The sequence below is a fragment of the Oculina patagonica genome, chromosome 13 (assembly GCF_052425735.1).
Source record: "Oculina patagonica isolate OP01 chromosome 13, crgOcupat, whole genome shotgun sequence".
In the NCBI taxonomy this organism is placed as follows: Eukaryota; Metazoa; Cnidaria; class Anthozoa; order Scleractinia; family Oculinidae; genus Oculina; species Oculina patagonica.
In genome coordinates, this window is record NC_135770.1 from 23,048,570 (window position 1) to 23,064,229 (window position 15,660).

Sequence of the window (15,660 nt, forward strand, 5' to 3'; positions counted from 1 at the left end):
CATACAAATATATATTCAACAACACTTACACAAGTAACAAGAATTTAAGAAGGATCAAATTCTCCCAACTTATGTCACGCTAAATGCGAAAAGATCACAAAGGAGAATTTGTGTGTTGACATTGGAGACTTAAGTGGTTGATTATAACAATGTTTTTGAGTCGTGGTAAAGTCTTCCTGTTTATTTGATATTTGTTAGTAGTGCGCATTAACAAAGTAAACACTCCAATACAGCTGCATTAGTCCTGTAAATAATCCTTTGGACACCGAATACAGGTATATACTTAAGTGAAATGTTCGAGCGTTAGTCTGTCTACACTGCAAAGTCGTTCACATTTTGCAGTGCGCCTGAGGTATATGACCTCCATGGAAACGTCTGCAGTGGTCAATTTTCAGTCTTAAAGAGAAAGCAGACTCTAGAGCCGATAACTGAGACTTGTCTCCGCCTTAAAACAGGAAGGAAAATAACTCTTGAGATTGTTCGATAAGTGGGGAACGGAGTTCCGGTATTGTGGTCTAGTTTAAAGTCTAATGTCCGGATTATATAACACGAACTTTTTTTTAGTTCCGTGCCTCTTACAGCCTATTCAAGTCTTGCAAATGATATTTTCTAAAAAAACATGTTCTTGACGAGGAATAAAATCGGGGTATCTAAGGATACCTTTCGAACTGGGGACACAGCTATTAAAAAACTCTTTTGATCTAATGACGGAGCCCTTACCGAGTGCGACACATCACTTCTGAGGGGCTCCCAGGTGTTTCGGGCATAAGGGAACATGGATAATTATTTCAGGGAAAAAAGAAAGGAGATATCATTGCATTATCTTGAAAAAAACAAGCGATATCACTACTATGATTGGGAAGCTTTTGTAAAAAACTAGGTAACCATTACCTTTATCAATTGAAAACATGGATAAAAATGCAAATTTTCAACCTATGTATATACCTGCGTTTATATCCTCCCCAAGGAGGTTCTAACACGGGGTTGAACTTGAGTGGCGTTTGCATGTATAATATTAAAAAAGTCGGACACTTGTAAATTCCCAACAACAATATTTATTTTTTCCGTTAATACTCGACCGCTGTTTACGTGCAATCAAACTAGACACCGTACATGGTGAATGTTCCAACTCTTGACACATTATAAGATAATGGAACTCTTGTTTTGTAAAAACATGTCGGACAGTATGTAAAGTGGAGTAGGTATTCTCGTGAGGCGACATGTTTGACCCTGTGTGAGATTGCAACGATTTATACCATTTTAGCAGTTTTATACTAAATGCTTTATTTAACAGCAGATTCGTCTGTGGTGCCCATACCTGATCCAACTACTTTATGCAGAGGCGGCGAAGCGTTTTAAAACGTGGGGGGGGGGGGGGGGGGCATCGTACTCCAAGCCATCCCCAAGCACATTACCCCGCCCCCCCCCCCCCTCCTCCCCTCAAATTTCCCAAGATGTCTTAACAGTGTCCGCTGTGTCCGTAATCTATTTGCAACAATACATAACTAGTTCAGATCATCCTGTTTCATGGTGCTTTTTGGAGTGTTCTTCAGACGCCTGCGGGAATAAATTGTACGCTTTAAACTCGCCGATACCACAGGTAATGTCAAATACAATCATAAATTCGTACACCATGCTATCCCGCCAAGCACGATCCTGATAAAATGACTTGTGTTTTGACAAACCAATTTTATACTGCACTAGCGATACTTTCGGCACTGAAATGTGGTGGGGAAAGGGGGTGCGCTACAGCCCCCCTGCCCCCCCCCCCCCCTTGACCTCTAGTTCCGGCAGTTATGTTTTGTAAGCGAAACAACTCGCAGCTTCTCACCTGCTGTTCGTTTAATATCACGATGATAATTATAAAGAATAATGGACTTAATAAACTAAGATTTTAGCGAGGTAAACTATTGACATTGTCTTCCTATCGGCACACAGAATAGAGTGTCTCAATGGGGTTGTGGCTTTTAATGTAAACTAAAATTTTGCCTTTTTATCGATAAATGTTAGTTTATTTCCATGACGGTTAACAGAAGTTAAAAATTAGTTTCCATTGTGTTTAACAGTTTAAAATTAATTCCCATCACTGAAAAGCATATTTTAAGTCTTAGGACCATTCTGGGACGATGAAGTGATATAGTCTGTTTTATTTCAATTACTCAGACCTTTTTTACGGTTATCACATTTTTCGGCTAACGGTTAAAATTTCTAATTTTTACCCCTAAACGGCTAAATTGTTGGCCGTTTTACAGCTATCGGTAAACCCCATTGAGTACCTCAGAATAGCGATTTAACGAATATAAATTGTACAATCCTAAAAAAGAATATTACAAAACTAATATAAAAACAAAAAAAAACATGAAGTTCGTGTTTTTGGTACCAGAAAGGAAAACACAAATACCGACCAAACAAGAACATTTTTAAACAGCTTTCAGAACTGAGCTAGCTAGTGTGGGACTGTTAGAAAACACATATGAAAAGTATAGAAAGATAGGGTTTGAAGCACAGAAAAGTAACATTCTAAACGCAACGAAAAAGACGGATTGTACCTTGTGAACATCTTGCCTGTTGAACTAGATGAGACGAAACGAAAAAACTGAAACGAAAACAGAATGCATCGGCAAGGCACGTATTATCCCGAAAGCTGCACAGGTTATGACGTTAAATGCCGAGAAGAAGTTCTGATTTTCTTTCGACCCGGTTTGTTTTGAAGTTCAAGTTGGTCAACATGGATAGCGACATGGTTCGCGGGCGCGTACGTACGGCGTACATACGTACGTACGGAGTTGCGCAACATGGCGGCCACAGTTTGATGGTAGAAAGAGTGAAGCAAGAAGGCCGTATAAAGGCGGCCGTATAAAGGCGGCCTTTAAAATTTAAAGAGGTTTGAAAAGAAAAACAAGAAGCAATGAAACAAAATGTGGCTGAAAATTACTTGTAGAAAGTAATCGACTGTAAAGCCAGCATCGTACATGAAGGAGCATTCGAAAGCTAAATCGGGTTGATATGATAAACAAACCATTTTATTGCTACGGGGTAAAGAAAAAAAAAAGAAAAAAAACTTGACCCTCTGGTATGTGAACTCACGACCTCCTGGCACCTTACCGATTAAGCTAATCCGACAGACTCTGTAATGCATGTTGAATATATCCTATATCAATGTAATAGAAATTGTGGAGTCTTCTAAACTGCTGCGAAACTAGAACAGGATCGCGAAAGTATTTTCTATTGCTAGAAAGCAGATAATTTACTGTACTCTAAAGTAATTTTTCGTGCCATGAGTAATGATTTTGCCCCGCTTTAAGATCATTATTTTTGTCGTACTGCTGATATTCAGTTTAACCGTGGGCTATTTAAATTTGTCTCGCACCTATAAACTGCCATAAACATTAGTACTTTGGCCGCTTATTCGCTAGAATGAAAACATTGTAAGCTCCAGTGAAAATGAAATAAATGGGGAGCTCCGCTTTTAGGCTTACCTAAATCTATATATTATAGTTTTGTATTTGCGCGTAAAAAAGGATATACATTCAACGGCAAACACAGGTTCCACGACTTTAAAAAAAGATCAAATCTTTCAAATAGTGGCATGCTTATGGCAAAAATACCACTGAGGAGAATTTGTTTGTTGATACACGGTGGATTTTGATAAAATTTTATGAGCTGTGGTATTATTGTAGGTCAAACTGTTTTGATTATCAGCATAAACCTTTACGTTAATCTGTTTAAACCTAATGATAACACTCACATAATGACATAAAATAATTTCAAAGCATTAAAAATAAATCCCAAACAATTAACTCTTTCAGTGCTAAAGTCGACTTTTTTCGACATTTGAAGGAGCAGTCAATGAACCACTTGTGACGTCATCAATTTAAAAGTCAGCAGATTTTGGTGATAAGCATCTGATAGAGCTAGGTTTGACCTTTTCAAAGAACTATTCATTTTGCGTATCGGTCGCATCCTAACAGAGCTAATCGAGAAAAAGTCAATTACTTTTTAGTGCAAAATCGGTGCTTAAAAAGGCCAAAACACCTGTAAAAGATCGAGGTCCTCTTGACAGTGTTTACCAATGTTTTAATCAAAACTTTTTTGGTCTAAAGGAAGGACGGATACAGTAAAAAGAAGTGGAAATAACAAAGCCAAGAGAAACGAAAGGAAAAGGAGTAAGAAAAGAAATGGAAACGATTTCGCAAAAAAAAGTCCAAATTTTGCCTTATGCGCATGCACCAAAGTACCATTTGGTACATTTTTTAATGGAATCTTCATCAAAATCTTGCTGCATTGTGGAAAAGTGCTTTTTAAGCAAAGTTAAGGGACATTCAGGATCATAGCATCAAAAATTCAGTTTAACGGTAGAAAAAAACCCTGTTTTTGGAGAAATTAAGCACTGAAAGGGTTAATTCAAACTATTTTAAGTGATTATATAAAACAGATTTCAACTGAAAGCCAAATGCAGTTTCCACGCACTCTAGCTGCTGTTCATTTTCAGACAAGCATTTTTTAAAAAATGAAAATAAATAAATGAAACGTGATGTAACAGCTATAAAGGGAGAAAGTTAAGAAAGGAAATACATTTTCTTGCTTTGTTTTTCGTTGACGCAATTCAGTCTGCACGTTGTATTACCATTTTTTTTATTTGTTTATTAAACTACACTACATGCATGTTAATACAAGACTTGAATAATTTTAGACATTGCACGCCTTTTTCAGTGTATACTATGATTAAGTCTTGTAGAAAGCTAATGGCCTTTTTTTCTAAAAAGCACAACATTTTCAGTTCCTTCGGAATTAATGTCACTGAACCAAAATGTATCCCATGGCTTTGATGTTCTTCCCTCCATTATCAGGTAAATGTGCAGAACTTGCAGCGTTTCCACACGTGTTGGAGTCATCAGGAACCCCTCCCGTACCAAACTCGATTCTTGACTCAGAGCTGCTGCAGTCGTTTTGTTGGTTGCCAAGAAAATCGATTCTTGCTTTAGCACTGCCAATATTACCACTAAGTGCATTAAAACCTTCCTTGTTACAGTTGGTCTGCAAGGAGGCATGTGAGCCAATCAGCGTCTTCCACTTGTTACGACCCAGTGAGGTGGCGCGGTATTGCCCGTCAGCGATCAGTGAGTACAGAGAGTTGGCCTGCTTGTTGATGACAATGAAGTTGATTTGTTGGCCGATCTTCATGCCAAGACAGATCTTGGAGAAGGGCGTGTTGCAATAGCTCGGTAACTTGGTCTCGTGATTGTCAAAGCCAGTCTTTCCTCCTGGAAGATTGAAGTCGACCTTGTTGCTCCAGAGATATGAATCGTAACGAAAGGTTGTCTATTAGGAATAAGGATAAAAAGTGTGACATGAAAATCAAGTCGTGCACACGTACTACATAAATGTTACACACAGTAAGTTGCGTCATCTAAAACAAGAATATGTGGAGCTGCTTGATGAATTTCCTAGCTTGACAGCGGGAAATGAGTCAATTCACTGACGCGATTCTCCGGGTCCGGGTCGCTGTCGACTATATTGCATTTTGCGAGGAGACACATACTAATTTTTGTTTCTTCTTTTTGCAGAGATGATCAATTTACAATTAATTTCAAATGTACACTCGGGGTAAAAACAACTTTTGTATAATTCTATGTTGGGCTCTCTATATTTTATTTACTTTAGCACCATCGATTTTCATGACCAGCGTCCATCCACCACCACCGCATGCTCCAAGACTCGTCATGAGACAGAAAACAGGGACCTTCCCAGAGTCCATTTGGAGTCGGTAAGCTTTGTTTCCTTGAGACCTTATTACAAAACAAAACATGTAAATGCGTAGAAAAAAACTACTCCTCCACTCCGATATGCCCTGTCTTCGCCACCTTTAAAAATGGTAATACATATAAGACAAATTCCTGCAAAACGGGGGTATATTTTAATAGAATGCTTATCGTATTTCACAGAAACAAGCTGAACGTTTTCTACTCAGGGACACTTAAAGGACAGAAAAAATTGCGTGTATACTTAACTTTAACCCCGCACTCAAACCTGAAGACTTGATAAGATCATTTACCTGGGGTATTGTAACTTCTTCGAATAAATAAATTTAACTTTAATTTCTCAGTCTTTAAACGGTTAACTGAAATTGATCGGAAACAAATGGAAAATGCAACAAATCCTGGGCTACGTGTTCTGTTTAGATTTGGTTGTTTGATTATCTAACCGGAAAGAATAGTTTACCTGCGGTCAACGAGAGAGAGAGAGGCCACTATTTTCGCTCAAATCCGAATCCGCATTACTTGTAAACTTTGCGTGGTATAGTATCACTGCGACTGATGGTAAATGCTGTTTTTCGACTGATACGCTTGAAACGGTGATGTTGTATAACGAGATAACTGGAATTGCTCTTCAAATGAAAATCCTAAAGAACCAAATTGCATAAGCTTTTCTTACGCAACAAGTTTCCTTTAATTGCTAACAGAGCTAGGAGACAATGCTAGCAGAGAACTCTTTTTCCCCTTTTTAGAATTCCCCGAACCACATTTATCATGGTTACTTACTTCTGATCCACGTAAATCTATTTGCATGACACAAACGACGAACCTGCAAAAGATAAAATGTAGGAAAGTTAAGTGTAAATCAAAACAGGGAAATGAAGTTAATAAAACAATTAGTACATAATCATCGATAAAGTCATCTTACCAGATTCGACAATATGATTCTCACGAGATGTGGCGTTGACTACTGCCTGTATAAGTTGATGAAATTTTTTCTGCAAGGTTGCTTCAAGGGATTTGATGGCCTTCTCAGTGTTGCCTGTATTTTGATTCACGTTGACGATAATTGTGTTGTCGCCCTTTTTGGCGGGAAGCGGAGTCGACACGGGTGCAGTGTTGTTGCCATCAGCAGTTACAATCGGGATCACACAGGATAGCAACAGAATAAATCGAACGTTCAGAGTTGAGCGCATCTTGTTGAGTTGTGTTCGTTACGGATTTCTCATTAAAACTGTACATTAAAACAAGATTTTAGCGAGTCGTGATTTTAACTTTTTGTTTATATTATATTTATTTGTAGAGTATTAACAAAGCAAACACTCCTGTAAAGCTGCATTTGTATGTAAATTTGTCTGTTGTCGCCTTTTTTGGCGGGAAGCGGATTCGACACGGGTGCAGTGTTGTTACCATCAGCAGTTACGATCGCAATCACACAGGCTAGGATAGCTGCAGAATGAACCGAACCGAGTTCAAAAACGAGCGCATCTTGTTGAGTAGTGTCTTAACGAATTACTCACTATTGGAAACTAACATTATAACAATAATTTTAACGTGTCGTGATTATATCTTCTTGTTTATTTGATATTTGTTTGTAGTGCATTAACAAAGCAAACACTCCAGAGCAGTTGCATTAGTCTGTAAATCAACTAATCAACTAACCCTAAAACAACTATGTCACGTGGAATCTAATATCTTAGTCCACGCGATCTTATTTTGAGCAGTATTACATTGAGATTCCTTAGGCCGGTAGTTTAATTTAAATATAAATAATCTCAACAGTATATATTTCCTTCTTATCCTCTCTTGGTGTGTGTTTTTTAAGTTCAGAAACTGACTACCAAACTCCGTGCGCGAAAAGTAGTCAATATGGAAAAGACAATTGTCCTTCAGATCGTTTGCATGAGTGGCATAACACAGAGAGAGACCCAATAAAAGGCAATTATTCTTCGTTTTCAAGAATACGTTAACCATTTAAATGTCGCTTGTGTCAATGAACCGTCGCCACTTTGCCCAAAGACTGGCATTTGCTTTTCAAATAACAATTCATCGGCTGGTGATATTCCTATGGTCGATCCCATGGGTTTTAAAGGGGCTACGTCAAGAACGGCGCCTCTTGGAAAAACAAGGCTCAATTTTGTCACGTTTCTCGTTTTTAAGCCATCTCAATATGCAGTAGCCATCCTCGCTTATTTTAGTATATTATTACTTCTCCCGGCTTCAATTAAATTTTGACATTAGAAATAAAATAACATAAATACCTAAACTCTATTTGTGTTTACTGAAATTGTTAAAACTGCAGACCTAACCCAAAGTTATCATCTCGACCATTATTTACGGCCAAAAATCATCGTACATGATTGCAGTTTGCTAGAAATTTCAAGGAAACGTTTATGAAGGACTGCGACAAAGAATTTGCACAACGTTTGGGCTAGTCGTGCTCGTCTCAGTGAAGAGTGAATTGAACAACTTAGCGACGTTACTTCTGATCCGAAATTTAACATTGGTTTGAACTAAAGAAGCAATTTTCCATGAAGAAGGATTTTGGATACTAAAAACAACGTTAGGTCTTGATCTATAGAACAATATCATGACTTGGAAAGGGATCGTACAGACAGTTGAGGATTTGCTTCGCTTTTCCCTTTAATCGGCTTCAAGTTGTTTTCTTTACCACTGAGGATCCTGAACGTCTGCTATTGCTGCTGAGTATTTGAATTCAGTACGCGACGATGTTGAGCTTTTCATTAGCGCTCAAAATGCTTCGTGAGAACAAATGAGACACTTTTCACCAGGCTCGGAAACAGAAGCTTGCATTTTCTTCATTATGATTTAAATTTAACAGTAGAAAAGATAATTTAAAGTTCACTTGGCATTTGTATTTGTTCTTCAATGTTTATCATGACAACGGTGTTTTATTTTGAAAACAGGATAAAAGTCTATTACCTAATAGGTAGGTTTTTAAGGAAGCTTATGGCACGAAGAAAACTAAGAAGAATTGTTTTTGTATATACAGTATATTTAAATATAATCTTCATGAGCTCATCCATTCATTTGTTTATTCATTCACTTTATTTAGCTGTAGCAATGTCTTCCTGTTTATGATATTTGTATGTAGCGCATTAATTAACGTATATAGCTCAACTAGTCCATAGTCATTATAAATTATTAAGTTGAATCTCAATGTCTTGGTTCTGTGTCTTATTTCGAGCAATATTCTAGGTTTCTATTTCATTTAAATGTAGCATTTCGATTTTAGGTTTATATCTGTCTCAACAGAAGGGGAAGTATTAACCTCAGTCGTTATGAATTATAAAATGTAATACTTTAAAGTAGAGAAACCAACCCTGTAAATTCGGGCCGGGTAAGAATAAGGCAAAATTAACAATTATAGGGGGTAACCATTCCCATTAGAGTTAAGGCATAATTTATGGGCCAGTTTCGATATATTACAATTTCAACTTGTCTTCCTTTCTTAGGGAAATACAAGAAATCATTTCGAGTGATGAATAAATCATTTTTTTTTTGTTTTATACCCCCAAGCCTCTTAAAATATCGAACTTGGCCTGTTTGTTTGTCACGACAATTCACTTTAAAGTACTCGTTTTCCGTTTCCGCTTTCCCGTGAATCAGACATGGTCCAGTGAGGCCCTGTTAGAGAGGGGGGGGGGGGGGGGGTTCAGTTATCTCTTATCCCTTTAATTCGGAGCACAGTTATCCCTTATCCCTTAAAGTATCAACATTGTTATCCCTAAACTGAGTATTTCTGGTAGAGATACCGTACAGAAAAGTGAAATCTTGCATTAATGTCTCACTGGATGCAATAAATATCTTATTTATGTTATAAATACGATAAAAATACATTGACAGGCCTGTACTACTCTCGCGTACGTGCAATAGCCATTTTCATAGTTTTGATCTTACGAATAAATCTTTAAGAGACCTTCCTCTTTTCTATGATATAAGGGGAGGTACTTTGAATATTTTCTTGAGCAATGGTTGTTGTTCTATACATGAGTATTTGCTTCCAGCTTGGGGGGGGTGGACTAGGCTCTCTGGGTAACCTCTCTCGATAAGATGCGATTGGAAGTGCTTGATGTTTTCCTAAAATGTTCTAAAGAATTTTGTTCTAAGTAGTCTCAAAGCCTCCCATTTGATAAAACCTTTCTTAATTCCTGATGGGTGACACGAGGAGTAATAAGTTTACTGTTTCAGTGGGCTTGTGACGGGTGCGTATGTTAAGCACAGAGTCTTTTGCCTTTTTAAGCACTGGTGGCCAGAAAAGTACATTCTGTATCGGTAATTTCAGCCGTGAACTTGATTGTATGATGTTGATTATTTGCTTGTTCAATGAACTGAGCTAAGACCTCAGACTCTGTTTGTGTCCCAGAGGGAGAAAATGTCTTCGATGTGTCGTTTCTTAGCGAGAGGCTTGATTGCGCTTTGGCTAAGAATTGCCCTGCCTATAAATATGTTGTTAAAAGCGACCGCCATTTTAGTGCCCATGGCCGTTCCGTGTCTTTGTAGGTAATTTTTACCACAAGATTGGAATGAGTTTTCCTGTAGTTTAAGCCTGAGCGCGTGTGCAAGTAAACGTGTAGGGATGGCAGGTGTGTCTTTATAAAAAGTGTTGTATGTCTCGCATGCTGTTTGAATTCCCTCCTCTTGTGAATATTAGTATACAAGCTGGTTACTTCCATTGATACTAGAATTGCGTTTTCTGGAGTATTGTTAGGACTTTTGTTGTTGTGCTATCGGCTGACGAGTTTGTCAACAAATGCTGACTCTATGTTGGACCTGAGACTTCCGAAATTATTGGTTCCCCGACTTAAGTTGGTTTGTGGATTTTCGTAAGGGTATAAGATACTTGAATCCGAGGCGGGTTGGTGTTTGACAAAGCCATTTTTTTGTCATATCGTCAATATGGTGTTTATTGTAAAGTACTGCCCATGGTTATTCAAATTGCTGTAGTTTACGGTAGGTTTCTCATCATCCTGTTTGAAAATGCATGCTGTAACTTCATGCAGTTCTTTAACAAACGCCATGTTAATGAAAATAGAAAGCGCATGTGGGACCAGACACACTGCATGCGGTGCAAAGTGTTGCTTGAAATGACTCATATCCTTGCCACAAGTCGACTCTTTAGAGCGACGAAGTCGCGATCATGATAGCGAGCTGACTCATTACGACCGACAACCGTTCAAGGGTGTAAAAAATGTCGGCAAAAGTGTAAAAAAGACAAGTTGAATGTGAAAAAAACAAAGCCAGGACGTCATATAGCTCGTTTTCAATTATCTTTTAAACTAATCCTGTTATCCCTTATCCCTCAACTATTTTTCGCGTTATCCCTTATCCCTAAAATTATTGTTCCTGTTAGCCCGTATCCCAAAAAACCGGGTCTCAGAAGTAACAGTGATGTTTCAGATTTTCTTTGCGGATCTTCCGCCATCGTGCACTTTATCCTAAGCCTGTTAAATGAATGTGATAATATGTTAGATAAGTACTTTAGCAAACTTCACCAGGCCTTTCTCTTCTTTTTCTTCTTTTTTAATTAAAATCTCTCGCTAAAGGAATCGACTGAAATCAGTAGTCTAATGACTACAGATAGAAATTTGAAGACCGTGAGGCGGGCCCGAGGTCCTGGTGACGAGTGCCCAACCACAAGACGCTTCCTTTAATGAATAGACCAAGAAATAATGCGCCATCTATGACAGAGGGAAAAATTGTGCGTATAATGGAGTGCGCCTGGGATATATGGCCTCCGTAAAAATAAAATGTCTGAAGAGATGCTCAGGTTGAATTTTGAGACTTTTAAAAAAGAGAATGTAGACCTGAAAAGGGGATGAGACTGAAAGTGGCTTTAGCCCTGTCTCGTAATCAAAACAAAATCCAAAACTGCAATTTTTATTCATTAAGCTTCCAGAAAATATATACTTTATTGGGGTTACCTTTGATGGTTTGCACACAATTTCAGTTGGAACGAAAACGCCAATTTTCCTTCCGTGATACCTTAAAAAAAGTTAATGGCTTTTCAATCCAGTTTTTGCAGAATTTCAAGACTTTATTTCTTCTGTTTTGCGCCTATGATTTTATCATTTAAAGAGGGGCCTAATGGGATTAAGTGGGAACTTGGATTTGGGTCGCTGGGAAAATGAGATTTGGGACACTCGGACTGGGAATCACATACAAAGAAATGGAAAATTTAATTTTGAGTTTGGAAGCAACTGAATGTAGTATTTTGTTGAATGATTACTTCACAAACTTTATCAGACCGTTGGCTCCTCCTGGGTATTTCGAGCTCTCTTGAATTTCACAAACATTAAACTCGCTGGAACTCTTCAACGACATTTTTTTATGAATAGTTTACCGAAAAGGTCTTTTTGACGAGATAAAAGAAAATTCTAAATTCCGGTCCTGTCGTGGAATTCTCCATATATATTTACAGACAGTCGCTATTAAGCCCAGAACTGACTGCATCACACGACTACTAAGAGACATTCCAGGGGATTTGGGTGCAAGAGCACATAGTCATGTAGTTCAAGGGAACGAAGGGTATTGTTATATTCTCATAAAAAAAAAAAAAAAAAAAAAAAAAAAACTTTCTTACTACTAAAGGGAACTTTGCGCGATAAAACAAATTGCAAGCGTCTTTGGAATGAGCTAATTCGTATGTGCAGTGTTTTCCTGTATTACACCAATTATTAGTCGGATACATGTGTTTTCCCAACGCCAATGTTTATTTGTCGAACATTCTAACTGACCTCTGTTTCTTAACTCACATACTGAGATACTACATAAATGTATCAGTCTATATCATTTAAAAATTACTAGTTAAATTCCAATGTCACTGGACGAAGATATATCCCATGACTTTAATGCTTTTGTCTCCATTATCAGGACTGGCGGCGGCTGCGTTCCCACACGTGTTGGGGCCATCAGGGTACCCTCCTGTTCCAAAGCCGATTCTTGAGTCAGAACTGCTGCAGTCGTTTTGATTGTTGCCAAGAAAACCGATTCTTGCTTTAGCACTGCCAATATTACCACTAAGTGCATTAAAACCTTCCTTGTTACAGTTGGTCTGCAGGGAGGCCTGTGAACCAATCAGCGTCTTCCACGTCTTACGACCCAGTAAGGTGGCGCGGTATTGCCCGTCAGCGATCAGTAAGTAGAGAGAGTTGGCCTGTTTGTCGAGGACAACGAAGTTCATCTGATGGCCGATCTTCATGCCAAGACAAATCTTGGAAAAGGGTGTGTTCCAGTAGGTCGGTAACTTGGTCTCATGATGGTCAAACCTCTCCTCCTGGAAGATTGAAGTCAATCTTGTTGCTCCAGAGTTGGGAATTGTAACGAAAGGTTGCCTATCGAGAATAAAAACAAAAATCGCGATATGTAATACAAACTGAGAGTTGCACCATCCCAACAAAAGGCTTTTCTTCAATTTTTGAAATCTTGAGATGATTTCGTAGACACTACACAGCACCTTTAAAAACTGTAGAACCTTATTTTACCTTAGTAAACATTTTGTGACAAAAATTGTTTTAGAGGACTTTAAGCTTCTTAAGGCGACTGTGTTACGGCTAAGTTAAGTTTATTTTATTAAGTTTTGCCAAATATTAATTGGTAATGAAACATAGTGGTTGCAAATAAATTACTTCTATGGATCTAAATGACAAAACCAGTGCCTCATTACAACCAAATCTGTTTCCCGGACGTTATAATTTAAGCAAACAAGATTAACTTTGATAACTGTTCAGCCCAACAATGGCTGCGGTCACATGTACGACATAACTATGGTTTAACTATAGTTAGTCTCAAGTTACGTGACGTCATACCTAATTTACTATAGTTAGTGCTTTCGGGCGGCTTTTCGGTCACGCCAATGCAGTTAACTATAGTTAGTTTTGATTAGCTTTTGAATAATTTCGAAATTTAAATTAGTTCAAGGCAGCCCTTTGTTGTTGATCTGTGTCTAGTTTTTCCTCTATTTTTATTTTTATTTTTGCACCGTATCTCGGCGTTGAAGAAAATAAAATGAAGTAAGGATGCCAGAAGCCGAAGAATTCAAGCTTTATTTTTGCTAACATTGATATGTTATTTCCCGGCATGTTGTTTTTCTTTTTTTTTTTTTTCCTTCACTTCACGCTTTGTTTTGCATATCTATGTTCATTTCGCAAGTGCGAAAAGAATTGTCGCATTCTGATTGGTGTCTCGTTTGTAAACTTAAGACTAACCCATGAACCCTGCTTGGGTATAACTATAATAAGTGTGTATTGTTTTGGATCAGCGAAGCGTAAATTTTCTAACTATAGTTAGGGCGAACGGAGAAGCGGTCACATCACCTAAATAGCTAACTATAGTTAACGCCGCCTTAACTATAGTTAGCAGTCTAGATGTGACCGCAGCCAATATTTCATAAACCCATATTGCAATCCGTTTCAATCTTCGTCGCTTTTGGCCATCCGTACCTTATTTTGTATTTGCTATTTGCCATAATTTTAGATTATAGAGTGTCATGTTTACCTTAGCGCCGTCAATTTTCATGACCAGCGTCCATCCACCACCACCGCATTCTCCAAGGCCATGAATTGTCATGTGACAAAAAACAGAGACCTTTCCAGCGTTTATTTGAAGTAAGTAAGCTCTATCCCCCTGCGACCTGATAACAAAACATAAGAAGAAATAAATGAGAAGTAAACCACTCCTGTGTAATACTTTCTTCATATGACAATGACCAAACTACGACGTTAAAAGGAGAGGATTGTTCATGAATTTAAAAACTATATTTTTTGCCACAACTTGCTAAAATAAAGCACAGAAGATAAAAAGTCATTTTAAACTTTTTTCCTCATTGGGTGCCTTTGATACTTATATGTTGCAACTTGACCACGTACTTTTGGTTCGCGTAAATGTCTTTACACGACGCGAAGGACGAACCTGCAAAAGATAAAATGCAATAAAGTTGAGCACTTACCAAGACAAAGATTCTAAATCAAACAAGAGACACATTTTTACACGACGCAAAACACGGTACTTCGTTATGCGACGCAAAGGACGAGCCTGCCCAAGATAAAATTCATTAAGTTAAGCAAGAAACAAAACAGAGAGATTTAATCAAACAAGAAGCACAATTCTATATAAGCTTTTACACGACGCAAGACACTATGCTTCATTACACGACGCACAAGACGAACCTGCCCAAGATAGTATTCAATACGAAAGGCTAGTTAAGGGTGAAACAAAACAGAGAGATAAAATCAAACAGGAGGCCCAATTCTATAAGCTTTTACACGAAACAAGACACGTTGCTTCGTTACACGACGTAATAAAGCCGGAAAAACCTGTCCATGATAAAGTGCAATAAAGTTTAGCAAGAAACAATACAAAGAAAATCAAACAAGTGACACGATTTTATACCAGATTCAACGTTGGGTTTTCCACGAGATGTAGCATTGACTACGCGAATAAGCTTCTAAAAGTTTTTCTCCAAAGTGGCTTTAAGAAATTTGATGGCTTTCTCGGTGTTTTGTGAATCTTTCACAAAAGCGATCTCAATGTCGCCTGAAATTCCACTCACGTTCACAATAATTGCTTTTTCGCTCTTTTTCGAAGGAGTCGGAGTCGACACGGGTGCAGTGCTGTTACTATCAGCAGTTACGATCGCCATCACACAGGATAGCTGCAGAATGAACCGAACCGAGTTCAGAAACGAGTGCATCTTGTTGAGTAATGTCTTAACGAAGTACTCACTATTGGAAACTTAACATTATAACAAAAATGAATGATTTTATCTTCTTGTTTATTTGGTATTTATTTGTAGCCCATTAACAAAGAAAACACTTCGGCAAAGCTGAATTTGCCACTAAATCAATCTATCAAATAAACAAGCGATTAATACTTGAGTGGAATA

General features: G+C 38.0%; 3 protein-coding genes and 1 long non-coding RNA gene across 5 annotated transcripts in view; all 4 read right to left on the bottom strand.

Annotated features, from left to right (window-relative positions):
- The window catches only part of LOC144636532 (nuclear nucleic acid-binding protein C1D-like), a 111,549-nt gene that overhangs the window by 76,280 nt on the left and 19,609 nt on the right, over positions 1-15,660 (bottom strand). The window lies entirely within an intron of this gene.
- LOC144636511 (putative skeletal organic matrix protein 5) lies at positions 4,636-6,985 on the bottom strand. Its single transcript, XM_078495734.1, has 4 exons — positions 6,685-6,985; positions 6,543-6,585; positions 5,660-5,789; positions 4,636-5,322 (listed from the first exon to the last, which is right to left on the bottom strand). Exons 3-4 carry the CDS (start codon positions 5,756-5,758, stop codon positions 4,798-4,800), a joined length of 624 nt encoding a protein of 207 aa, XP_078351860.1. The 5' UTR covers positions 5,759-5,789; positions 6,543-6,585; positions 6,685-6,985; the 3' UTR covers positions 4,636-4,797.
- LOC144635496 (uncharacterized) lies at positions 11,956-13,858 on the bottom strand. Its single transcript, XM_078494596.1, has 2 exons — positions 13,836-13,858; positions 11,956-13,111 (listed from the first exon to the last, which is right to left on the bottom strand). Exons 1-2 carry the CDS (start codon positions 13,856-13,858, stop codon positions 12,598-12,600), a joined length of 537 nt encoding a protein of 178 aa, XP_078350722.1. The 3' UTR covers positions 11,956-12,597.
- Positions 14,336-15,490, bottom strand: LOC144636632 (uncharacterized). Its single transcript, XR_013567584.1, has 3 exons — positions 15,168-15,490; positions 14,645-14,687; positions 14,336-14,409 (listed from the first exon to the last, which is right to left on the bottom strand). It is a non-coding gene; the product is annotated as an uncharacterized LOC144636632 (long non-coding RNA).